The sequence below is a fragment of the Xiphophorus couchianus genome, chromosome 21 (assembly GCF_001444195.1).
Source record: "Xiphophorus couchianus chromosome 21, X_couchianus-1.0, whole genome shotgun sequence".
Taxonomy (NCBI): domain Eukaryota; kingdom Metazoa; phylum Chordata; class Actinopteri; order Cyprinodontiformes; family Poeciliidae; genus Xiphophorus; species Xiphophorus couchianus.
In genome coordinates, this window is record NC_040248.1 from 1,388,331 (window position 1) to 1,415,517 (window position 27,187).

Consider the following 27,187-nt stretch of genomic DNA (forward strand, 5'->3'; position numbering starts at 1 on the left):
AAGGAGATTAGGGCAAATTGATGCACCTGATTATTCATCCATGATTCCAATCAGGGCCAGATTGGGACTGATTTCCAGATCGTCACTGTTTCCACCAGAACCACCATGTTTTTGCTTGTGCAACCTTTTGACCTTTTCTAGCGATGAACTCATTATGAGTTAAATGTTTCCATTTAAGCCACAGGTGTCAAACTCCAGTCGCTGTCCTGCAGTTTTTTAGAGTTTTTCATCACCTCCTCCTGGTGTAGGTCAGTTCTCCGGAGCCTTAATGACCTAATTATTCTGTTCAGGTGCTGCAGCAGCGGCACGTCTAAACGTTTCAGGGCAGCGGGCCTCCAGGACTGGAATATGACACCCCTGATATAAACCAACACACCTGAGAGTAAATATGGGGAGCATTTGTTTTTCTCCAACACTTTTAGTTCAGTTTTTTCTCCTTGTTCCTGTTTTTTCCTCTGACGTTCCCTCAGCCTGCCTGCCTGGTCTCCCCTCACAGCTGGACCCTGTTTCCCATCAGCCACCTGTTCTTCATCCAGCTGTCTAACTCCAAAGTATTTAAGCTCCTCATTTCATTCATTCCCTGCTAGATTCTCCTGTTTGTTTCCTTTTTCTGTGTTCTGGCTCCAGTTGGTTTCCCCTGGCTACTATTTGAACTTTTCTGGCTAACCTGTAATAAACTTTAATGTTTTCAGTCCTGATTTAAAGGAGACAACATCTTCTGTCTTAGAAACAGATTATCTGGTGACATTTAGACCCACTACCATCCAGAGCCATTTCACTGTTTTATTAGATGCTCTTATTTAGAAACTATTGAAGTAGTCCAACCTACCAAAATAAAACAATGAACCGGTTTTATTTTCGTTATGACTGAAACGATTCTGGGAATTTAAGGACTCGTTGCACAATGTATCATCATGACCATCATCATTACTGTCTGATATGTAGCGCAGCAGGTCTGTTTAGTTATTACAGCTCATCTTATCCAAGGGGGTTTGACCTCAGGTACACACTCAGTCACAATGTCAGTTTGTTCAAACCTCCCACCTGAAATGTGAGCTGAAGAAGGAAGCTGCTCTAAAAAACGGCAGGATCTTGTTGCAGGGACAGAAAGCAAAGCTGTGAAACATTAGTGAGCATAAAGTTTAAAATCAAAGATATGAAGAAGAAACTCACCATCATTCTGGCGCTTTCTGTGTTATTCACTCTGACGTGCTTCACCGTCTTTTTACTCCACAGCAAAGACACTTCTTTGGTTTTTCCTTCCTTGCCACAACAGGTGGTGAAAGGAAGCAGGAGCGTTTTTGGAAAGATGATGGATCATATTTGGGTAACGAAAACCCCAGACGTCTCCCGGAAAACAGCAGCGACCTCGGCTCAACCGGCTCCGCCTCTGGATCCGTGTCCCGACTCACCTCCGTCTCTGGTGGGTCCGGTTCTGGTTGAGTTTCAAACTAACCGCAGTCTGCAGTGGGTCCGGAACCAGCTGGGATCGGTGCTGCAGCAGGGAGGCCGGTACAAACCCCCGGACTGCACCGCACGGCAGAAGGTGAGGCGGGAGATGATGCTACTTTAGCTGTGAAACGTTTTGAAGAGCAAATTAAATATAAATGAAAACATGGTAAATACGCAGAGGGAACTGGAGTAACTCGGTAACTCGAGTAACTCGGTAACTCGAGCTTCAGACTCATTAAAAGATAATCGATAAATGATCATGTGTCAAATTAAGCTAAAAAATGAAGGAATATGAAAACTGTTCATGCAGAAATGTTTACAAGTCACTTTGTTGAAGGTCAGATCAACTTTTTCTCAATAAATTCATGATTTCTGGATCAGCTCAGCCTCTAAAACAAACTTGGACGGTATTTTCTGAAGCCTAAATTATACAATAAACATTGATTAGTTATTGTTAAATCTATTGATTTTCATTAAGACATGTGGCTCTTTTAACATTTCATTCAGCTTTCAAAAAAACACAAAAAGCTGATTTATATTACTTTGAAAATGTGTAGAAGTGTAATATTGCACCACTAAAAATATGAATATATGGACATTAAACCCTTTTAATTTAGAATTTCTGAAATTTTACAGGTTTTTACATATTTACTTTGACTTTTTAAAGATTTTTTTAAAGTTTGCTTTCTTTGGACACTCAATAAATTTGAAATTATTCTTAAAAGATAGAACAACCTGAAAATATAACCAATGGCAACAATAACAGGTGAAGAACAAACTTTAATTTAAGATTTAATTTTAGTTTAAACCAATGACGGCGTATTTTCTCCTTCCTGCATCAGGTTTTCAAATCCAGTTTTCTTCTCAGAAACAGAACAGAAAGCATAAATTTACCTGGGAAACAAACACAACTTCCAGAAAACACAACCCAGTCTCAGGCCAGTGCATTATCTGAATTTAAAAATAAATTAAAATACTTGTTAAAGAAACATGTCTGAATAACTGGTCGCAAGTTGTGTTTACATCAGCCATAAAACTGGAATAACAAAAACAAATGAACTTAATGGCAAAAGAAATCAGTGTTTTCTGCTGCAGTGGAGACACATTTATAACCACCAGATGTTCCTGCAGCTGGATCGGGTCAGGAGATGACAGGAAGAGGTAGAAGGATCCATGTTTTTAATGACTTATGAACAAACTTATTCATTTATTATTTCACCTGCGTTTCTAGTTTGTAATGGAGATGTAACCCACATAAAGTGGGTATGCCACTTTAAGAGAAGAGGTTAAGGAAGCTGGGTGGTCTGCCTGGCCAATGAGAAGTTTAGTTTCCAGAGCGTCTGGACCAATCAGGGTGCAGGCTGCCGTTGTGGATCCCGCCCTTCTCCCCCGGGTCTGCAGTACCGTTGGTTTTGCTCTAGAGATCCGACGCGGTGAGACTGCTGAGCGGGGCAGCGCCAGAGTATGTATCCCAACAGTTAAAAGTATTTTTTACGTGCTGTATTAACTGTATTGTGGATAAACTCTTTTGTAAATAGATTTTATGTTGATTGTCCAGCTTTTGTGCTGGAAATTATTTATTAAATGAATACAAACTGAACTTCAGTTTTTTACTGTTAGAGCCGTTAGGAATCGTTGGCTCTTTCTGGCAGTTATTTCAGCTTGTTCTTCGTAGATAAAAGGTAAAATTTAGGCTTTAACATAATTTTATTTTATTAAGTTTATATTATTTAGATCAAATATGCCTTGTTACATCGTTTAGTGCCCCACGCATCCGGATTGAGACCCACTCACTATACGGTTGTCTGAAGTGTGTCGCACTGAGATCGGTGAGCATATTCGGAGCCTTTTATTTGTGTTTTTGTCGTTTGTTACATTGTTGTTAAAAAAATATCCGTTGTTTTAGTAACTAGGTAATGTTTTGTTACTGTGTTGGAAAGAAGGATTAAAGCTAGAACGGCTTGGTAAAGTCCTGTATTTCTGCTGGTCCTGTCTGTTGACAGGTCAGGTTTTTTTTTATACTGGATCATTCCTGAAGAGGATCCCTCCTTTGATATTGATGGCGAGCCTTCCCACCTGGACCTAAAGAGAGAACCAGATTTCGTCTATCCCATTTGGAGTCATGCTGCACCCTGCGGTGTGGTAGGAGAGCAACATACATCTTCACACACGGTTATGGGTGAAACCTACAACTGACATTCTCCATTATTATTGTTTTTTTTTAATTTATTGATTTTTGGACAATACTGTTTGGATTGTTTTATTTCGGACATTGTGACGCACAGCTGTGGTGGAAATTCTCCTGTGAATGAAGTTGAATCAAACCAAATTGGGATTAATTTGATTAATCTGCTGACTAATACAATTTGGAGTGCAGATTACCAGGGTGCACCCGAATTATTTGAAATTAAGAATTAGCACTTGGCCAAGTATTATTGTTATTTCTTTTTTTTATTTTATTGTGTGTAATTTTATTTTCATAATTGTGTGTTTTGTGCAACTGTTAATTGTGTGTTTTCTGTCACTAAAACCAGTTCTTTAAATACACCCAACTGCCCTTGTGTGTCATTTAAACACTCCACTGTGCTCCGATAGCCGAACCTATTGGCCCATTTATCCAAAATATATGTAATACCCTTCTCTACTGTGTTACAGAGGAAGCTTTGGCGAGCCAGCCAGGAGCATGAGTGTGTGTGTTTAAGTGTCAGACATCTTACACATATTGTTAGAACGTGCCAAGTACGTCTCTTTAAAAACAAAAAAATAAAAAACCAAATATGGATGTGGTACTCCGGGAGTCCATCCAAATTCCCCATTCTGTGGTTGTTAGTGGTTTAACAGGGTCAGAGACAGATGAGGAAGTGTCAACCTTTCTCCAGAAGTATGGCTCCATTAACCGTTACATTTGCTTAGATGATCCTAAGTCAGATTACCATAAAAACATGATTGTTGAGTTTGCACATGAAACTGCCATGCAGACATTGGAACCATTGTTGCCTCTTCAGTTTCCAAGCATGACTCAAGCAGGCATTGTGTATGAGTTAAAGGCTTTAGGAAGTGTCTACACCATAGATGCCAGAAGCAAAGCTACTAAGATGTACATGGAACAGCTCTCTGAAATTGCCAGGCTGAGTGGAAATTCATTAGGAGAAATGTTGAAAGAAGAACTTAAAAATCTGGTTTCATCTGCAGAATGTGCCTTTTCCCAATCACTTCAGACTGATCCAGAATCCTCAGCTCCGCAGAGTCCGACCCCACAAAAAAATTCAACCATCAAAAGAAATGTCCCATCTTCTGAAACCCCTCAGTCAGTGATGCCTACAGATCCCATGACTTTGACATCAGCAAATGATCCAAGTAAGCCTCTCATCCCTTCCATTTTCAGAAAAAACCTGATTGATCTCAATCCCTCGCAGACTTTCTCTGTCTCATCTGAATCCACTGCTACGCCCCTAATTGATGTCAATCCACCTGCAGTTCAGCGAGTGGTGGTTGAGCATGTGGTGCGCAGTAATGATAACTCACCCCAGTTTGCTTCACCCAGTAGACTCAGAGCTTTTTCAGGCAAGAGTCCACGACCAAGCCATGAAGCAGATTATGATACATGGCGTGCAAGTGTCGAAATTCTTATCAGAGATCCATCTGTGTCAGACTTGCATTGCACACATCGTGTATTGGACAGTCTTCTTCCTCCTGCTTCTGAAATGATCAAACATTTGAGCCCACAGTCTAGTCCCTCAACTTACCTCAAGTTGCTTGACTCCGCCTACGGAACGGTTGAAGACGGTGACGAGCTTTATGCTAGGTTCATTAGCACGTTCCAGAATGATGGAGAATTACCTTCTGTTTTCCTGCAGAGATTGCACACTGCTTTAAGCAAAACAATGAGATGTGGTGGTGTGTCCGCTCAAGAGTTTGACCAACAGCTTTTAAAGCAGTTCTGTAGAGGCTGTTGGGAGAACGCTTTAATAGTCGATCTTCAGTTAGAACCAAAGAAAGAAAAACCTCCTACTTTTGCAGAATTGTTGCTCCTTCTTAGGACAGAAGAAGATAAACAGGCTGCAAAAATGACTCGCATGCGACAGCATTTCAGCCATACTAAGTCTGGCCACAACCCCAGCCAGCAGCGTGCCATGTCACATGTGCATTTTGCACATGACACAAATGATTTGATAAATAAGACTGATCTTGAGATGCTCAAGCAACAAATTGCTGACCTCAGCATTCAGGTAAAGAGCATTGTGTCAGGGAGTCAAAAGCCAAAACAACCTAAGCAACAAAAAGCAAAGTCTGTTCCTCTAAGTGTCACACATGAAGCCCATGTGGTGAAACCAAAAACAAGCTATCCTTCCACATTTAAAGCAAATGGCAGACCACGTCCCTGGTACTGTTTCCACTGTGGAGAGGATGGTCATGTTGTGTCAGTCTGTGATAAAGCACCAAATCCTTCCCTTGTAGCAGCTAAGAAAAAACAACTGAAAGAAAAGCAGGCTGCTTGGGAAGCCTCTAATGCTTCTCAAAGTGAGACACATTTAAACTAGTGTCTGCTCTCATAGAGGGACATATGGGAGCGAAGTTACAAAACTCCAGTCCCGAAACCATGAAGTCTATTGTCAAGAGTGTTGAGGTAGAAGGATTAAAATTGCCACATGGCCTTGTGGGAACTAAAACCACAGCTCAAGTATACATTGTAGGGAAAGAAACAAACTGTCTTCTGGACACAGGTTCGCAAGTCACAACTGTGCCCCAGTCCTTTTATGAAGAACACCTTTCTGATCTGACCATTCATTCTTTAAATGATTTGCTTGAAGTGGAGAGTGCTAATGGCCAGTTTGTTCCCTATTTAGGATATGTCGAGCTTACCATCACCTTTCCAAAAGAGTTTGTTGGTTCTGATATTGAAATTAACACTTTGGCCTTGGTTATTCCTCACCTCCGCTCTGCAGCCCATGAACAAGTGCTTATAGGCACAAACACACTAGACGTTCTTTATGCTGATTACCGGAAACGTTCATCTTTTCAGCCTTTGATGAATGGATATCAGGCTGTTCTCAAAATACTTGAGATACGACAAAGGGAGCTTAACTACAGCAGTCTTGGTTGTGCAGAACTAACGGGCAAGTTGCCTAGAGTTGTTCCTGCAAGACAGACCACTGTTGTTGAAGCTTCTGTTCATGTTGATCAATTGAACATTCAGAGAGATGTCATTCTTGAGCAACCATCAGCTTCTTCTCTACCGAATGGCTTACTCGTTTCAGCGATTGCAGTAACTCTACCAAGCAAACGCTCATGTCATATTCCTGTCGTACTAAGAAATGACACCAATCATGATATAGTCATTCCTCCCAAAACCATTGTGGCAGATGTTAATGCTATAGTACAGGTGTTACACAAAGAACACACTGTCAATGAACCAGATGGTTCTCAATTTCAAGCAAAGTCTTCCCCAGAACTGAGCTTTGATTTTGGAGATTCACCTTTATCCACTGAATGGAAAAGGCGAATAACAAAAATGTTAAACACCATGCCAAACGTTTTCTCTCAGAATGACCTAGATTTTGGCCATACTGATAAGGTGAAACACAGAATCAAGCTCAGCGATGAGACGCCTTTTAAGCAAAGAGCACGTCCGATACACCCCAACGATGTGGATGCTGTGAGACAACATCTACAGGAACTCCTTGAATCTGGAGTCATACGGGAATCTGAATCCCCATTTGCTTCCCCAATCGTTGTGGTTCGTAAAAAGAATGGTTCTGTTCGTCTGTGTGTGGATTACAGAAAGCTGAATATGCAGACCATTAAAGACGCCTACGCTCTTCCAAAACTGGAAGATGCTTTCACTGCACTTGCTGGTTCTAAGTGGTTCTCTGTTTTAGACCTCAAGTCAGGCTACTATCAGGTCGAAATGGAAGAAGCAGACAAGCATAATGTCATGATCTGTGTTTTTCCTTGTTTATTTAGAGTTTTCTGTGTCGTTAAGTCTCTTCGTTGTCCTGTCCTCCCCTTGATTGTTCCCAGGTGTGTCTCGTCTCTGTGATTACCCTCCCGTGTATTTAACTCCACCTGTGTTCCTTGTTCGTCGTCGGGTCCTCGTCAATGTTAGCTTCTGTGTCGTCAATGTTAGCTTCTGTGTCGTCAATGTTAGCTTCTGTGTCGTCAGTGTTTCCATGTGCCTGCTGTTCGTTGTTACTGGACTTATTACTTATTAAATCATCATAATTCCTCTGACCTGGGTCTCTGCCTCACCACTCTCACCACCCGCACTTCCTGACAGAAGGACCCGACCATACCGAACGGTGAGGCTGCGCAAAATGGACGCAGCTGGAGTGAGGTTCCCTCCCGAAAGGCGGAGCGGACCGAGGCGGAGATCCGGCAGGGAGGAGAGGGAGCTGACTGAAGCCCTCGCCGACCTGCAGCGGGAGCTATTCCGGGGGACAAGACTGGTGTTGGCACCCCCCGGATTCGGCCCCCGTCGATTCCTCCATCCGGGAAGTCAGCGACGTGAGCCGCCGGTGGACCCGGCCCCTCGTCGCCTTCCGGAGCTGTCACCTCCGCTGTCTGCCCGGAGACAGCGACGTGAGCCGCCGGCAGACCCGGCCCCTCGTCGCTTTCCGGAGCTACCACCTCCGCTGCCAGCTCGGAGACAGCGACGTGAGCCGCCGGCAGACCCGGCCCCTCGTCGCTTTCCGGAGCTACCACCTCCGCTGCCAGCTCGGAGACAGCGACGTGAGCCGCCGGCAGACCCGGCCCCTCGTCGCTTTCCGGAGCTACCACCTCCGCTGCCAGCTCGGAGACAGCGACGTGAGCCGCCGGTGCACCCGGCCCCTCGTCGCTTTCCGGACCCGCAGCCGGTTCCCAGGCTTCGCTGCGGCTCGCCCCCGCAGCCGGTTCCCAGGCTTCGCTGCGGCTCGCCCCCGCAGCCGGTTCCCAGGCTTCGCTGCGGCTCGCCCCCGCAGCCGTTTCCAAGGCTTCGCTCCGCCTCACCTCCTGCCGGCGCACCCGAGGCCGAATCAGCCGGCGTTCCAGCCGGCGCACCCGAGGCCGAATCAGCCGGCGTTCCAGCCGGCGCACCCGAGGCCGAATCAGCCGGCGTTCCAGCCGGCGCACCCGAGGCCGAATCAGCCGGCGTTCCAGCCGGCGCACCCGAGGCCGAATCAGCCGGCGTTCCAGCCGGCGCACCCGAGGCCGAATCAGCCGGCGTTCCAGCCGGCGCACCCGAGGCCGAATCAGCCGGCGTTCCAGCCGGCGCACCCGAGGGCGAATCAGCCGGCGTTCCAGCCGGCGTTCCTGCCGGCGCACCGGAGGCCGTTCCAGCCTGCGTTCCTCCCGAGACCCCGACTCCCGAGACCCCCAGTGTTCCGACCGAGACTCCCTGCGTTCCTACCGAGACTCCCTGCGTTCCGACTCAGACTCCCAGCGTTCCACCCGAGACCCTGACCTCCAGCGTTCCACCCGAGACCCTGACCTCCAGCGTTCCACCCGAGACCCTGACCTCCAGCGTTCCACCCGAGACCCTGACCTCCAGCGTTCCACCCGAGACCCTGACCTCCAGCGTTCCACCCGAGACTCTGACCTCCAGCGTTCCACCCGAGACCCTGACCTCCAGCGTTCCTCCAGAGACCCTGACCTCCTGCGTTCCTCCAGAGACCCTGACCCTCTGCGTTCCTCCAGAGACCCTGACCCTCTGCGTTCCCTCCGAGACCCTGACCCTCTGCGTTCCCTCCGAGACCCTGACCCTCTGCGTTCCCTCCGAGACCCTGACCCCCGAGACCTTGACTCCCGAGACCCCGAGGACCAAGACCCCCTGCGTTCCTCACAAGACTCCCAGTGTTCCGACTCAGACCCCCGGCGTTCCCACCGAGACCCCCTGTGCTCCACCAGAGACCCTGCCTCGGGGGGCTCATCATCGCCACCTCCCGGGCCGCGGACAGCCGCTGGACCGCCTCCTGGGGTCCCGCCTCTGTGGTTCCCGCCTTCAGCGCCGCGGACGGCCGCCGGACCGCCTCCGTGGTTCCCGCCTCCAGCCCCGCGGACGGCCGCCGGACCGCCTCCGTGGTTCCCGCCTCCAGCGCCGCGGACGGCCGCCGGACCGCCTCCGTGGTTCCCGCCTCCAGCGCTGCGGACGGCCGCCGGACCGCCTCCGTGGTTCCCGCCTCCAGCGCTGCGGACGGCCGCCAGACCACCTCCGTGGTTCCCGCCGCCGCGGACGACCGCCGGACCACCTCCGTGGTTCCCGCCTCCTTTGCCTCCGCCCACCCTGTGGGTAGTTTTTTGTTGTTTTTGGACTCTTGGCCCTTCTTGTTTTTCCGCCCACGATGGTGGGTTGTTTTTTTTTTTTTTTTTTTGTTGGTTTGGACTCTGGCCCGCCGTCCGGCACCCCTCCACCCACCCTTGCTGGGTTTTTTGGTTGTTTTTTTTTTCTTGGGCGTCTGGTAGCCGCCCTTGAGGGGGGGGTACTGTCATGATCTGTGTTTTTCCTTGTTTATTTAGAGTTTTCTGTGTCGTTAAGTCTCTTCGTTGTCCTGTCCTCCCCTTGATTGTTCCCAGGTGTGTCTCGTCTCTGTGATTACCCTCCCGTGTATTTAACTCCACCTGTGTTCCTTGTTCGTCGTCGGGTCCTCGTCAATGTTAGCTTCTGTGTCGTCAATGTTAGCTTCTGTGTCGTCAATGTTAGCTTCTGTGTCGTCAGTGTTTCCATGTGCCTGCTGTTCGTTGTTACTGGACTTATTACTTATTAAATCATCATAATTCCTCTGACCTGGGTCTCTGCCTCACCACTCTCACCACCCGCACTTCCTGACACATAAGACTGCATTTGTGTGTCCAGTTGGATTCTGGGAATTTAACAGGATGCCCCAAGGAATAACGAATGCGCCTTCAACTTTCCAAAGACTGATGGAAAAGTGTGTTGGTGATATGAACCTAAAAGAAGTTTTAGTGTTCATTGACGACCTGATTATTTTCTCATCGTCCCTGGAAGAACATGAACAGCGCTTGCAGCGTGTTCTTGGACGATTGATGACATATGGTTTGAAACTGGCACCAGAGAAGTGCAAGTTCTTTCAAACATCAGTGAAATACCTTGGTCACATTGTTTCTGAGAGAGGAGTTGAAACTGATCCTGAAAAAGTTGCGGCCTTAAATACCTGGCCAATCCCCGCAAATCTTAAAGAACTTCAATCCTTTTTAGGATTTGCTGGATACTACCGACGGTTCATTCAAGGGTACTCTACTATTGTAAAACCACTTAATGAACTAACGTCTGGTTATCCACCACTCAGAAAGCTGAACAAGAAGCAGAAGATAAATCCAAGTCCAGAGTATCGCAACCCAAAGGAATCCTTTGGTGAGCGGTGGACATCCCAATGTCAGAAAGCCTTTGATGACATAATAGGAAAGCTAACATCAGCTCCAGTCTTAGGATTTGCAGACCCCCAACTTCCGTATGTCCTACATACAGATGCCAGCACTGTTGGCCTTGGGGCTGCATTATATCAGGTTCAAGATGGTCAATCTCGAGTCATAGCTTTTGCGAGTCGAGGACTTTCAAAGAGCGAGAGGAAGTACCCGGCTCATAAGCTCGAATTCTTGGCCCTTAAGTGGGCAGTCACAGAAAAATTTTCTGATTACCTATATGGTACAGACTTCACAGTAGTGACTGACAGCAACCCACTGACATATATTTTAACATCCGCAAAGCTTGATGCGACAGGGTACAGGTGGTTGTCCAGTCTTTCTACTTACTCATTCAATCTTCAGTACAGAGCCGGAAAGCAAAATCTAGATGCTGACGCACTCTCTCGCCGACCTCACGATCCACCAAAGGATGATTATGCATCCAAGAAGGAGAGTGAGAGAATCCGGCAGTTCACACTGTACCATCTGAGCAATCCTGACAATCCAGAAACTGTTCCCAAGGAAGTGATAAAGGCAATTTGTGAACGTCATATGGTTACTTCATCTCTAGCTGGTGTTCAAGCCGCCGCTCCTGGGTTGACATTAGTTGAATCCCTCACTCACCAGTCCACAGCCATTCCCGACTGCTTCCAGCAGGAACAAGTGGATGGGTCCCCTCTGGTCCATTCATTTTCAGAAGAAGAGTTGAGGCAAAAACAAACATTAGATCCTGCTATCAATGCAGTCATTGTACTCTTGGAGACTGGTGAAACTCCATGTCCCAGCCTTAGGTTGGAACTCCCAGAACTACCTTTGTTACTCAGAGAGTTGTCGCGGTTAGAGATCCAGAATGGAATTCTCTATCGTAAGCGAAAAGACGGTCCAAATGTCTCATATCAGCTTGTGCTTCCTGAGGCGCTAAGAGCTACAGCACTTAGGAGTCTTCATCATGATATGGGCCACCTTGGAGTCGAACGAACGGTAGATTTGGCAAGAACCAGATTTTACTGGCCGAAAATGTACATGACCATAGATAAAATGGTTAAAGCCTGTGAGAGATGTGTTCGTCGAAAAACACATCCAGAAAAAGCTGCTCCACTTATGAACATTAAAACCTACCGACCTCTCGAACTGGTGTGCATTGATTTTTTATCAATAGAGCCAGATCGCGCAAACACTAAAGACATTTTAGTAATAACTGATCATTTTACAAAATATGCAGTGGCTATACCAACTCAAAACCAGCGGGCACAGACCATAGCAAAATGCCTCTGGGAAAATTTCATTGTTCATTATGGTTTTCCTGAGAAGCTCCTTAGTGATCAGGGTGCTGATTTCGAATCAAAAACCATAAAAGAACTCTGTGAACTCATTGGCATGAGGAAAGTGCGCACAACCCCTTACCATCCTAGGGGAAATCCGGTTGAAAGATTCAACCGCACTCTTCTTCAAATGCTCGGAACACTTGATAAGTCAGATAAACTCCGCTGGAAAGACTTTGTCAAACCTCTGGTACATGCTTATAATTGTACAAAGAGTGATGTGACTGGATTCTCCCCGTACGAATTAATGTTCGGGAGACAGCCCAGATTACCCATTGATTTGATTTTCAGATTGCCCACCAATGCTACTAAGCAGACTCATTCTCAGTATGTTGGCAATTTAAAATCTCGGTTGGAAGAAAGTTACCGTATTGCTACTAGCAAGGCAGGGAAGAACGCAAGTCGCAATAAAGCCAGATTTGACCGGCGAGTGATTGAATCAACCTTGCAGACAGGAGACAGAGTTCTCGTACGAAATGTGAAGCTGCGTGGAAAACATAAATTGGCAGACAAGTGGGAGGAGGATGTTTATATTGTCCTCAAGCGAGCTGGAGAAATGCCAGTTTACACAGTTAAACCAGAAAGTAAAGATGGACCAGTGCGAACTCTGCACAGAGACTTGCTTCTGCCATGTGGATTCCTGTCAGTAGCTGCAGAAACTGAAACAGTCAAGCCTTGTCGAAACAGGAGGCCCAGAACAAGACAACGTCCAGTCGTCGAGAGTGAAGAGGAGATCATCTCAGATTTGGATGATGTACCTGATTGGACATTCTTCCCTCATGTTATGTCAAAACCTGATGCACATGTCGTGGTGCCTGAAACTCACAAGTTGAGTGAGCCTCCTTGTGCAGTCCGACACTCAGCAGAAACAGAGGAGTCTGAAAATTCCCTCTCACCTGATGCTCCAACAACTCAATCCCTTGTAAGAGATGGAAGTACTGGAGATATTCAGGGTGCATCAAGTGTCAACTCACCTGAAAATGTCAACTCACCTGAAAGTGTCAACTCACCTGAACAAGACAGATTATCCGAAGCAAACGTTTCACCTGAACTGAACTCAGTAAACAGATCCCCTCAGTGTTTCGATTTGCAGCAATCTGAAGAAACTCCTCCAGATAATGAGATGAGCTCAGATGCAGCATGCCATGATGGGTTTTGTGAAGTAAATGAACCTGTCACTGCCCAGCCTGAACCTTTAAAGTTTCAAACTGATGGACTTCAAGATGCTGAAACATCTCTCCGTCGATCTCAAAGAGTGCACACAAAGCCTAACAGATTAGATTATGTAACACTAGGAAATCCTCTGATGATGGTGGTGAATTCTCTGTTCCAGGGTCTAAGTGATGCATTGACTAGCTCCTTGAATGGTTTTGAGAATGTATCCCATAATTCCGTCAGGCATCCTTAAGCTGTGTGACTCCATGTCACATTGCAGATGCCCAGGGACGGGCATACCCTTCAGAGGGGAGGGTGTAACCCACATAAAGTGGGTATGCCACTTTAAGAGAAGAGGTTAAGGAAGCTGGGTGGTCTGCCTGGCCAATGAGAAGTTTAGTTTCCAGAGCGTCTGGACCAATCAGGGTGCAGGCTGCCGTTGTGGATCCCGCCCTTCTCCCCCGGGTCTGCAGTACCGTTGGTTTTGCTCTAGAGATCCGACGCGGTGAGACTGCTGAGCGGGGCAGCGCCAGAGTATGTATCCCAACAGTTAAAAGTATTTTTTACGTGCTGTATTAACTGTATTGTGGATAAACTCTTTTGTAAATAGATTTTATGTTGATTGTCCAGCTTTTGTGCTGGAAATTATTTATTAAATGAATACAAACTGAACTTCAGTTTTTTACTGTTAGAGCCGTTAGGAATCGTTGGCTCTTTCTGGCAGTTATTTCAGCTTGTTCTTCGTAGATAAAAGGTAAAATTTAGGCTTTAACATAATTTTATTTTATTAAGTTTATATTATTTAGATCAAATATGCCTTGTTACATCGTTTAGTGCCCCACGCATCCGGATTGAGACCCACTATACGGTTGTCTGAAGTGTGTCGCACTGAGATCGGTGAGCATATTCGGAGCCTTTTATTTGTGTTTTTGTCGTTTGTTACATTGTTGTTAAAAAAATATCCGTTGTTTTAGTAACTAGGTAATGTTTTGTTACTGTGTTGGAAAGAAGGATTAAAGCTAGAACGGCTTGGTAAAGTCCTGTATTTCTGCTGGTCCTGTCTGTTGACAGGTCAGGTTTTTTTTTATACTGGATCATTCCTGAAGAGGATCCCTCCTTTGATATTGATGGCGAGCCTTCCCACCTGGACCTAAAGAGAGAACCAGATTTCGTCTATCCCATTTGGAGTCATGCTGCACCCTGCGGTGTGGTAGGAGAGCAACATACATCTTCACACACGGTTGTGTGTGAGACCTACAACTGACATTCTCCATTATTATTGTTTTTTTTTAATTTATTGATCTTTGGACAATACTTTTTGGATTGTTTTATTTCGGACATTGTGACGCACAGCTGTGGTGGAAATTCTCCTGTGAATGAAGTTGAATCAAACCAAATTGGGATTAATTTGATTAATCTGCTGACTAATACAATTTGGAGTGCAGATTACCAGGGTGCACCCGAATTATTTGAAATTAAGAATTAGCACTTGGCCAAGTATTATTGTTATTTCTTTTTTTTATTTTATTGTGTGTAATTTTATTTTCATAATTGTGTGTTTTGTGCAACTGTTAATTGTGTGTTTTCTGTCACTAAAACCAGTTCTTTAAATACACCCAACTGCCCTTGTGTGTCATTTAAACACTCCACTGTGCTCCGATAGCCGAACCTATTGGCCCATTTATCCAAAATATATGTAATATCCTTCTCTACTGTGTTACAGAGACACAGTTTGTTTTTCAGTGCAAACTAAAATCTTATTCTGCTGGAAGAGAAACAGTCTGGTTGTTGAACTTGTGACATTTCTGATGTTTCCAAGTTTGATACAAAGAACAAAACAACAAAACACCTCATCCTAGAGCCAAGACTTTTTTTTAATCAAAAACCGTGAACTTTTTGTTTCCACTAAGCAAATTTATTGTCAAAATGTCAGCTATTATATGGTGAATGGAAACACAGACAGTGTCAGATTCATTGCACTAAAATCTCACTGCCAGTTCAAACTCTCCCTGCGTCCATCTTCTAGGTGGCTGTCATCATCCCGTTCAGAAACCGGTATGAACACCTGACCCACTGGCTCTACTACGTCCATCCGGTCCTGATGCGTCAGCAGCTGGACTACGGTGTGTACGTCATCAACCAGGACGGAGACGGAGCGTTCAACCGGGCCAAGCTGATGAACATCGGATTTGTTGAAGCGCTGATCGAATACGATTACGACTGTTTTGTCTTTTCTGACGTAGACCTGGTACCAATAGATGACAGAAACCTCTACAGATGTTCTGACCATCCCAGACATTTATCTGTGGCTATCGATAAATTTAACTACATCTTATCCTCAGTAACAGCCTTCGGTGGCGTCTCCCTGCTGACAAAGGCGCAGTTCCTTAAAGTCAACGGTTTCTCCAACACTTTCTGGGGCTGGGGTGGCGAAGACGACGACCTGTACAACAGAATCATCGTAAGAGGAATGTCCATAACTCGGCCGGACGCTGGGATTGCAAAATACAAAATGATCAAACATGGAAGAGACTTGCACAATGAGGTGAATCCAGAAAACGCTGTCAAAACACAAAAAACCGCACAGAATATCAACACTGATGGACTAAACTCACTCAACTTTACAGTGAAGGAGATTTTGAAGGACGTCTTGTTCACTTTAATCTCTGTGGACGTTCAGGCTCCATGACGACAAACGTCAGAAATGAATGTTAAAGTGGAACGGTTGTAGCTTGGCTTGGCTTTGAGACGTGTGTGTGTTTTCTCAAACACTGCATGAACGTTGGATTTATGTAAATAAATTGTGTTTTAATTTAACACAAGTTAAATTTATGAGCTTCGTTTAACTAATATCACAGGTAGTTTTAACTTACCTGGATTTCACAACAAACAGGATATTATTTGTTCTTGATTCTTCATCATCTGCCAGCATTTTTCCTTCTGTTTGTCCAACAAGTTAGTTTTATTCTAACCTTCCCTTTTCTCTCTATCTCTGTTCAATAACATGTTTGGATCTTTGGAGTGTAGTTCTATATTTATCAGAGTGGTTTCAGTATTTAATGAAGCTGCTAAGAACCAAATGTTTACAAAGTAAAGTGAAGGAGTTAACTGAAGATGTGCTTTGTTTCTATCGTGTTTATGTCTATATAAAACTCATGATTCTTGGGAAAACATCTGTTCAAAAAGACACAAAATGATGGTAATAAAATATGTTTACATCCATTTATTAATACAAAGTGTATGTTTTTTGTTTTTTTATATTTTAAGGCAGGTTTTCAATAACAGTTAGTCGTCCAGGATTATGTTGATTGTTGCACAATTTGGTGTTTACAGAAAAAAACAATTTGTAAGAAAATATATCCTACAATATTAATGGCACAAAATCTACTATAAAGACAGAAATTAAATATAATTTATTGTGGTTTAGTTGATAAATGTGGTTTTATTGGCTCTAGTGGCCGTTAGCTGAAAGTAGTTTGACAGGAAACGCAGCAATGAGAGACGGGGAAGACATGCGGCTTTTGTTTTTATTATTTGTTCTTATTTATTCGTTTTCTAAAGACAGGAAGTGAGGTGGATCAATCCACTTTCTATAAGTGTAGGGGCCTGGTAAAGGACCAGCAGGCATTTGGGTTTGGGGCCTTTGGTTTTTACCAGAGCAACAGAGCAACAGAAGTAGGCAGGAGAACAAAGGCGAGTTTGAACGTTATAAGTGTTTTGCTGAAAAGGAAAATAAAAGCAACCAAGATAATCAACAAGTTTGGACATTAAACTTCTTGTGCCTGCCTGAAGAATCTGGACCCCAGTACCTCATAGTGGCGGATGGAACTTTTTATTGGATGTTTGGTTTGACAAACAATTGCCACTCCAACAATGATGCACTTTGCTCTGTTTTTATTCCACTACAAAAACAATTTCATTTTCTTCTTTCTAGTTCAGTTGTGAAAAACCCCCGAATGTTTCTGGAAAGATGATGGAGCGTCTAACGCCTGACACTTCAGGCAGAAAACAAGAACTTGGGTTCAATCTTTGACATTCCTCTGCAGCAGAGTTTTTTCTTATTAAATAAAAATAACAAAAGCTGTTGATCTAAAAGCAGAGCATGATTCATTACCAAGCAAAGTCATAAAAAACAAAGAACAGTTCTGACTAACTGTAAGCTAGCAGCTGACATCACAGCAAATAAACGGTTGTTTCCATGCAGAACCTCATGGACCACCAGTGGTCCGCGGACCACCGTTTGAGAAAGACTGCTCTACAGCCAAGACTTCCTCCATTGTCCCGTTCTGCCCTCTAGTGGCAACATTGACTTACAACCATGCCAACTTAAGAAGAACCGGAAACACCAGGAAAGAGAATCTGGGCAACTTTCTTGCTTCGTTTATGTGTTAAAACAAAGTTAAAGTGAGTAAATTCAAAACGCAGTCCCACCCAAACAAACAACTATATTAGTGATCAATTATTCTATTGATTATTCTGATGATAGATTTTTAAAATGGTAACATTTACATTATGAACTTCAATAAATGTGTTGCTAAAAAGTAAATATGAAGTTCAATTAAAATACAAAATACAAGGCAAAGTTCTCATTTTTTAAGTTAATTTGTGCATTTTAAGAGTATAGATTTATTTTTGGGACATTTATATATTTCTGGTTTTATATTTAATATTTATGTTTCTCCATATAAACTAATTAATTAAAACATTCCTGCAAAGCAGAGCGGATCCAAATGCTGAAGTTAAAGACTCGGCTGACAGAAACTCTTCATGTCTGTTGTTGCTGCTCAGGTTTTGGGTTCAGGGGAAAAACTTTTCCACTTTCTGACTCAGACCGCCTCAAGTCTCACCTGTGGTAAAGACAAACTGCAGTTCACTTAATTTAACAGCAGATGGCAGCACCAGCCAGACGTTCACATGAAAAAGTGACGCTGTGCAGAGCGCCCTCTGGTGGACAATAGTTGATTATTTATATCAGCCTTACTATCAATCATAGCGGCAGTAAAAAATACAAACTTTAATTTGAAACCAAATATTCTGACCAAATCCGAAAAACTGCTAATTAAATGTCATTTTCTTTCAACAAGAACTTCTTTACTGCCACAGCCAATATTTATTTCTGGAGCAAACTCCAATAAGAAGCTGTTTTATGGCTTTTGCAATAATGAGCGCATTATTGCAGCAAAATGTTACCAGAATATTATTATGACTCAAAGGAAATTCAAAATACAAGGAAACTAAACTACAATTTTCAGATTTTTTAAAATCCTGGTAATGAAATGCAAACGTGACTCAACATTCAGGAGTCTCTAATTTACTCTTTATGTTTTAATTTACCAGGAAGTTAAACTTTGTACATTAGACTTCAGGTTTTCCTGGAAAGCTGAAGGCAGACCTACAAAATGGATTTTGGAAAAGTTTTTTTCAGGCACAATTGTTTGTAAAACTATTCAGGGACGTTTTCAGAAAAGGAAACATAAAATGTCTAATAAATAAATTCCTCACTCTGTATAAAATGCCAGTGAGTAAGAAGGAGTTGAAATCTAATATGAAGTAATTAGTAACAAAGTAACAAAAACTCAAAAATGCAGCAGGAAGTTCCTGGGTTTCAAACTCCCAGCCTGGAGTTTGCATGTTCTCCTTCTGTATGTCTGGGAGGCGGGTCACCTGGACAGGTCGCCAGTCTGCCGCAGGGCGAGTTCCTTCTTATTAAACATAATTCATTTCCATCCATCCATCCATCCATCCATCTATCTTCTTCCACTTATCTGAGGTCGGGTCGCGGGGGTAGCAGCTTCAGAAGGGAGGCCCAGACTTCCCTCTCCCCGGCCACTTCTTCCAGCTCTTCCGGGGGAATCCCGAGGCGTTCCCAGGCCAGCCGAGAGACATAGTCCCTCCAGCGTGTCCTGGGTCTTCCCCGGGGTCTCCTCCCGGTGGGACGTGCCCGGAACACCTCACCAGGGAGGCGTCCAGGAGGCATCCTGACCATACTCCCGGAGAACCCCCCACCAGACGCTCGCCATCGTTCCCCCCCTCCAGGCCTGGCTCCAGAGTGGGGCCCCGGTGACCCGCGTCCGGGCGAGGGAACACCAAGTCCAAGGTTTTCCTTTGTCATTGGGGTCTTTGGGCTGCGCTTTGTCTGGTTCCTCACCTTGGACCTGTCTGCATTGGGTGGCCCAACCAGAGGCATGAAGCCCGGACAGCATAGCTCCTAGGATCACTAGGACACTCCTCAAACCCCCCCACCACGATAAGGTGGCAGCCCATGGAGGGGACGTGTAAATGTGTGCATGTATGTGTGTAAATATTAAGTAACCTATTAATTATGTAAGAAAGGGAGAAAATGAGAGAGAGAGGAAGAAAGTTGGTTTTTAACATGTGGTGGTAACCATATTCTGACTTTTGGTCAGTTTGCAAGCTCCTCCACTTGTGAAGTGAAATGTATTTTTTAGTTTTTTAAAGGTTTTTAGGCTCTAATAAAGTTTTTTAGGTCGTTATTTAACAGGTTGAACAGGAAATTGGGAGGAGAGAGAAGGGAAAGACATGCAGCAGATTCTCCAGGACTGGGAATTAAACCCAGGTTGACAAACCAAACCTAGAAGTAACATCCTAAAAAAACCATAACTTGCAGTCTTATTGTAAAACTGGTTAAAGAATAACTGGATTAGGCATTTCTTAGCCCCTTTTTCTTCTCTTTTATACAAGTAGACAACACATAAGCTCAACAACACAAATCCTTTATATTTATTACAAATAAATATAATTTATCTCAGAATTGATTTCTTCCTGTAATGGAAATGATTTCTGATTAAGTTCTCTAGTTCTAGTACTTTCATGGATTGTTCTTCTTTTTTCTCTTTTCTACAGTTTTTCATGTTAAATTGCACTTTTTGTTAAGTTTGTTATAATATCTTGAATCTGTATTTCTAAATAAAGACTAACAGAAAGATCACAGTAACTTTTATTTATGATAAAACCTGTTTTTTTCTTATAACAAACAAACCAGATATAACAAGTTTGAGCTTCTTCATGGTCCAGAGTATTAAATTATGATAACAATTATCATCTAATATTATGTACAGATTTAATTCTAATCTTAATTTAACACCTGGAACCTGATGAAGTCCAAACCTGTTAAATCAGCTTTTTTATGTTTGGTATGAAAAGAAACAGGATTTATCAAAGAAAGAAAAGTAAACGGACTGAACTGATGTAGCGCCTTGCTAGTCATGTTGACCATTCAAAGGGCTTCACACTACAGTCACACTCACATTTACACCCACATGCAGGTCGGGGGGCAACTTGCCGCTAAGTGCCCTGCCCCGGGGCAGCTCAACATGTGGCTCAGGAAGCTGAAATCCAACTTACAACCTTCTGGTCACAAGACGACCACTGTACCACCGAGCCACAGTCGCCCTAAAAAAGCCACTGCATGATCCTTTTGCTAATCTTCTTTAAAGCCCAGAATAACGAGCTACAATTCAGTGCAATTTAATATAAAAAGTGAGTAGAAAAGGTAAACTAAAGGACAAACCATAAAAGCACAAGTACAGTGAAAATAAACAGAAATCATTACTATTAAAAGAAGAAATTTTAATTCTTAAATCAATACGTTGCTATAAAAATTGAGCCGAGTGTTGGGGCACTGAGCCGTCGGCCACTAAACTTTACAAGTTTAACAATAATTCTGGACATGGTTGGAGTTCCTTAAACTCTTCTGGGGTCAATTTACAGTGACCAACTGACCTGACCTACATGTTTTAGGAGATGTGGGGGGAACCGGAGCACCCGGAGAAAACCCACGCAAACACGGGGAGACTATGCAAACTCCACACAGACGGTCTCTGTGAAGACGCAGCGCTAACCGCTGCACCACCGTGCTGCCCACGTTTTTTCCAATTGGTTTGGGAAGGGATCTATTTTCTAGTTTGCCAATGGGGGAAAAATCTTTGCCTTTTTAAATTCTCTATTGACGGAGCGTGGCATGGCGCCCCGTTCACAGAGGCTACAACCTCCAAGAGTTCGATTCCTGGGTTCCTCTCTTGCACGTCTTTCTCCTTCTCTAAATATCTAAATCAAGAACATTAAACATGTTCTTGATCGTATTCACTCTTGCTTTTTCTGTGGCTTCTTTAATCGCAGAATGTTTCGTATTCTTTTCCAAAATGAAAATTTAGATTTCTTTTTTTTACCATCCTGCGTGGTTTTAGTATCTGGATTGTTTAAATCCTCCTGGATGGTTTCTCCAGGGATCTCGATCTCTGCCGGGGATTCCGGATCTGTGGAACAACCTGGTAAGGTTTCTCCTGGGAGTTCCTCCTCTGAACAAACCTCTTGATTTAAAACTTTAACCAGGTCCACTTGGTTCTGTGAATCTTCCTCCTGTTCTTGGAAAACTGCGATCTGTTTCTGTTGGAAATCTTTGTTCTCAGATCTCAGAGTGATCAGTAGATCCTCTTTAACTCTTTCCAAATCATTTTTCATACAACGTATCTCCTGATCGTATTGTTGTTTTAGTGCAGAGACTTCGGTTTCGTACCGACAGTTTAGCTCCAGGTACAAACCGTTTACCTTCTCTAACTCAGCCAGTGCACTCCTTTCTTTCTCCTGCAGGAATTGAATCTCTTTGGTTGTTTTTTCTTGCAGGACGGTGTTCTCAGCTCTCATCTTTTCAAGTAGCTCCATGTCCTCCTCTGATTTCTCCATGTTAGTTTTTCTCTCTTGAATTAATTGCAAATTTAGTCTTTCAACTTGTTCTAGCAGAGCAGAGTAATTAATTTCATGGACCAGATTGTCTTTCTTTTCTCTAGAAAGAGCTGTTTCCCCCTGTTGTATCATCTGCTGGAATGTTTCCACGTCTTGTTTTAGTCCAATAACTTCACTTTCATATTTGCAGTTCAGTTCATTGTATGAACTTTTAATGTAATTTAATTCTTCCTTCAAAAGTTTCTCGCTGTCCTGCAGATATTGAATCTCTTTGGTTGTTTTTTCTTGCAGGACGGTGTTCTCAGCTCTCATCTTTTCAAGTAGCTCCATGTCCTCCTCTGATTTCTCCATGTTAGTTTTTCTCTCTTGAATTAATTGCAAATTTAGTCTTTCAACTTGTTCTAGCAGAGCAGAGTAATTAATTTCATGGATCAGATTTTCTTTCTTTTCTTTAGAAAGAGCTGTTTCCTCCTGTTGTATCATCTGCTGGAATGTTTCCACATCTTGTTTTAGTCCAGAAATGTCACTTTCATATTTGCAGTTCAGTTCATTGTATGAACTTTTCATTTGATTTAATTCTTCCTGCAAACGTTTCTCGCTGTCTTGCAGGAATGAGATCTTTTGTGACATTTCTTGGAACATGTCGTCCTTCTCAGCTCTCCCATTCTCCAGGAGTTCTTGTTCCTCACTAAGCTGCTCTTCATCAAACGTTTGTGTCTCGGCCTCCTGCCTCACCAGACCATCGTCTGCTTCGTACTTAGAGCGCAGCTCCTGGTAGGAAGTCTGCAGTTCGTCCAGTTCTTCTTGGAGGGCCTGACTTTTCACTTTCTCATCATGTATTTCAGCTTTAAGTGCTTCCTGGCTGAGGAGGTGGGCCACCTTTAAATCCACATATTCTTGTTGCAAGGGCTTCATCTTCATGTCTTTCACATCTTTGTAAGCCTTGGAAGCAGTGATCACAGCTTTAATGACTTCTGGATCACTGAACCTCTCTAGTCTCTCAAGTTCCCTCTTTGCGTCTTCGGCCTGGCTGATAAGCGTTTCTTTGATATCTGTCTGCCTTTGTAACTGGAGTTTCGTCTCTTCCAGCTCCTCCTTCAGGTGGGCCAGTCTTTGGTTGTCTTCAAACCTTCCGGCTCTCTCTATTTCTAGAAGGGAGTTCAGTCTTTGGATTTCCCAGTGTAAGGCATTCGGCTGTGCAGGAGGGAACCTGCCTTCGGGGTTTTCCTGGACTCCCCTTCTCGCATGGGGTCCCATCATCCCACTGTGGTATCTCGGCGTATGATGAGACATTTTCTCCTAAATACAATCAGTAAAATAGTCGATTGGTAAACTACCTGAACGGTCGATTGGAAAGAGCTTTGAACGTCTGAACTGGTCAGTGATATTGCAAGCAATGAAAAATATGCAGAATTGTGTTACATACAATTCTGCAGTTGATGACATCACAGACTGCATCGCCAGTGACATCACAGAATCTTCCTTTGCTGGCGGTGTGACATCATTCCACCACCAAATATCTTCCTCTTTATTCTTGTTTACATTCAAAATAATCCAGGATTCAGTCGTTTTTATCCCAAATATCAGGGCATCAAACTCATTTCCATTTGGGCCAAATCAAAAATCAGGATGTTCTTAAAGGGCCTGTAGGGCCGAAACGTATTGATAAAAACCAATTAAACTGTTAAAATATCAATAAATAGGTGTTTCAGCATTCAGTAAGTGTTTCTTAAAATAACATCATATTGAACATCTTTTCACACTAATCAGTTCATCCAGGATTGTTTTTGTGGTTCTCTGCAATCAACATCACAGATTTTGTGGTGCAAATTTAGAAATATTTGTAATTCGTTAGGAATTGTTTCGATATTCGCACTAATATATGATGTTAAATGTGATCTTTTATTAATTGCTCCATCAGTCATGGACTATAACTTGACATCAAGTCAGGCTGAAACAGCAGCCACTGGAACCCAAATGGTTTCGGCCAATTTTGAGAAAAAAAAATGTTGCTAAAATCAGAAATAAATGTGGGGATCTGTTGATTTTTGAGTGAATTTTGCAGTTATTAAAACTGGAAGGGCCTACTGCTATAATTTGGGGTCTAGAGGGCCACATAAAGAGCTATGGGGGGCCAGATTTGGCCCTCGGGCCTTGAGTTTGGCACATGTGCCATATATGATCATCTCATGTGAACTCTTTTCAGTATCTGTTTCTTGAGAAAGTTTTTTTTATCTTTTTTTTATTTAATATATTTATTGTTTTCAACAAATTAACAAAACTGCAGGACAGTTATCAAAATCCAATGATATCCGGATCATCGATCAGGCCACGATGACCAGTTGGCGTGACGCTGGCATTGGGATCTTCTATATTGTCATCATCAGTGAGTGAGTCCAAACAAGATTGCAGTTACAAATAAATTCCACAATACGACTGTCCAACTGTCATTTATGTAACCAGAAAATAAACAACAAAAACAGTGATACCCTAACCCAGGTTATCAAGGATAGAAGATAGAACAGCAAATAGATAGATGGGGGAAACAGAAAGAAAAAAAAGGGGGGAAGGTTAATATGTACAACTAAAACAAGATAACTAAATAAAATATTCAGCTCCTCCGCATACTGCTGGGAATGAGTTCATCAGGGTGTATTAAGTCACTTGTGTACCAACCGAGAGGCCAACCTACAGCCTTTCTGACAGGCAGGGAGGCAGCAGGGCCACAGAGCAGACGCTAGTCTGTCACTACCAGTGTCCAGTGGTATTACTCAAAAGTTCAAGCCATGGCCCCCACGTCCCAACATATCTGGGTACATTATTATTGAGAGATCAGCAACACCTGCACAGAGGAGGTCAGGCAGAAAATATGAGGACTAAACATTAAATCTGTGTCAACACTGAATCAGACCCAAAACTGTAAAAAAAAACAACTAATGTTTAACTCTGAACAAACAGCAGGCTAAATTCAACCAAAACTGAACTTTTCTGGATCGACTAGACGCCAGACAGCAGAGAGATTCCTGCCTAAAAGAACTAAAGCACTCTGGCAGTGAAACCGGAACAAATCATCACAGGTACAACTCAGAACCATGTTCTGCTGGAACCACAACAGGAAGCAAATCCCTGGATTTATCCAGCAATCAGAGTCAGAGAAACCTAACAGAGATTAATGTTCAAAGATCTCAGTTAGCAAACCAAACTTCAGCTCCTCCTTGTCCAACACGGCACCAGAACGGCACCAGAACGACACCAGAACGACACCAGAACGACCCTCCGACCCGCAAACATCAAGAAATCAACCAGACATCAGCATTATAACAGCAGCAGCAGAAACTGGAAAGGCAGCAGGAGCATCATCATTGTTAACGATTTAAAGATGAAAACAGCATTAGCATCATGCTAACCAGAGCAACGTAAGCATCAACTAAACCACAACGTTCAGAGCTGATTATCAGCAAAGAACAAATGTTAGTGGCTGATGAACAGAGGAAGTAAACAGCAGAAAAGAGCAGAGCAATATGGAAACTAAAAGTGATCAAACAGAAGCTGTGGCTGACGGCCAGCTGCAAAATCCTCTGTTTTGTCAAACAAGATGGAGAATCCGGTCCAACGTTTCCTTTTCTGCTATGATCTCCATGATCACCAAAGTGATACAAAACTTTCTGTCATTTTCTATGATAGATCAAATATTTCCAGCCGCCAAAAGCATTGAGCTCAGCGATGCTGATTGGCCAAATGTTTGTTTTTTGAAATGATTGAACTTCTGGAGAGAAATAATACGAGTCTCAGCCATAATAATGTTTTACATTTAAAACGTATGGTTTGATAAAAAGACTCCTAAAAGTACATTTGTTTCACAAGTAAATGTTTTTCTTACAAAGTGAATATAATTATTGATGACAAACTGATTGTTAAGAGTTTCTTCTCAGACAGAATCGTTTGGTTCGGGTCAGCACCTCTTCAGATGGTTTCGATGTTCAGCTGGAGCTGATTTTATTCAGTGTTTCATCAGCAGCTAAATGTCAGACAGGAAACTGGGATCTTTTATCATGGAAACAAAAACAGATTCTGATCACGATCTCCATCCAGTCTGAGGTTCAGGTTGGAAAAGAACCAATAGAGCAAAACAACAATAAATACAGAGAATCAATCAACAGGAAAGTTTGAGAAAACTGAATGAAAACCAGAACCACTGAACATAAACATACAGCTTTATGTTCAGTTTTATATATCTATAAATCCTCCATCGTTCATATTGGTCACCTAGTTTTGTACCTTTAGCATCTTCCTCTAGGGCGATCCCACACCGCAGCCTCCATCACTCATCACTCCATCAATTCGCTCTTGGTGGATGTTTGTGATGCAGTTATCTGAGGGAAGGACCAGGATTAAACCTGGAAGCCATTTGCTCTGTCGCCCTTCAGTAAGTCAGCTGACTGTAACCACCATCTTCCTGTTTTTCTGCAGCCTGAGTTGTTTCTCTTTTCACCATCATGACAGCTTCCTATTCACCCAGATACTCCATACAGGCCAGGCTGCATATTTATGAACTATTTCCAGACTCATCAACAAAAGACAGAATCTGAAACTCTCTGAGGTTCTTACTAACGGTTGGTCTCTGCCTGACCTGGAGGGAAACTTTACCTCCTTCATCCTCCTGAGTTTTATATAAACTGAGGTTCATTGGTGGCTTTTAAATATTTTCCAGAGTTTTGGTGTTTGTAGCTTATAAATAATGTTATTTTAAAGTAAATACTTAAAAAATCCTTCCTTTTAATACATTTTAAACAATTTGTATTGTATTTTATGGTCTGTGCTCATGCTCTAACATGTAGTAATTATCCTTTATGGTTCAAATTATCTTCATGTTTTAGTAAAACATGAAGCTTTTAACAACATTTTACTAAAACACAGAATCCATGTAGAATGGAGTCAAATTTATGAAGTTTTCTTCTTTAGTGATTTTTAAACATATTTATATGTGCAGTTACTTTGAGACCACCAGAGGGCGCTAGTGTGTTGAAAACATTTAACAGGTTTCTGATTTAATCTTCCAGTAAAATCATATTAAAACTGATTTAACTTTTAGACATTTAAGACATTTTATTTCTTTATTTAAAACTGAATTACTTTACCTCAGTATTATTGGTTGA

At 43.1% G+C, this 27,187-nt stretch overlaps 3 protein-coding genes and 1 long non-coding RNA gene across 38 annotated transcripts in view; 3 read left to right on the plus strand and 1 right to left on the minus strand.

Moving 5' to 3' along the window:
- Positions 1 to 27,187, plus strand: part of LOC114136412 (NACHT, LRR and PYD domains-containing protein 14-like) — a 337,230-nt gene that overhangs the window by 265,236 nt on the left and 44,807 nt on the right. The gene's annotated exons all lie outside the window — the stretch shown is intronic.
- LOC114136418 (NACHT, LRR and PYD domains-containing protein 3-like) overlaps positions 1 to 27,187 on the minus strand; it is a 476,176-nt gene that overhangs the window by 94,165 nt on the left and 354,824 nt on the right. The window lies entirely within an intron of this gene.
- Positions 925 to 16,441, plus strand: LOC114136457 (beta-1,4-galactosyltransferase 2-like). The gene is made up of 2 exons (XM_028004466.1): positions 925 to 1,546; positions 15,355 to 16,441. Exons 1-2 carry the CDS (start codon positions 1,157 to 1,159, stop codon positions 16,015 to 16,017), a joined length of 1,053 nt encoding a protein of 350 aa, XP_027860267.1. The 5' UTR covers positions 925 to 1,156; the 3' UTR covers positions 16,018 to 16,441.
- Positions 13,381 to 14,943, plus strand: LOC114136481 (uncharacterized). The gene is made up of 3 exons (XR_003593807.1): positions 13,381 to 13,862; positions 14,021 to 14,082; positions 14,163 to 14,943. It is a non-coding gene; the product is annotated as an uncharacterized LOC114136481 (long non-coding RNA).

Coding starts and splice junctions, on each gene's coding strand:
- LOC114136457 (XM_028004466.1), top strand. CDS start 1,157: ATGAAGAAGAAACTCACCATCATTCTGGCGCTTTCTGTGTTATTCACT. Junction 1,547..15,354: donor ACTGCACCGCACGGCAGAAG/GTGAGGCGGGAG, acceptor TCCATCTTCTAG/GTGGCTGTCATCATCCCGTT.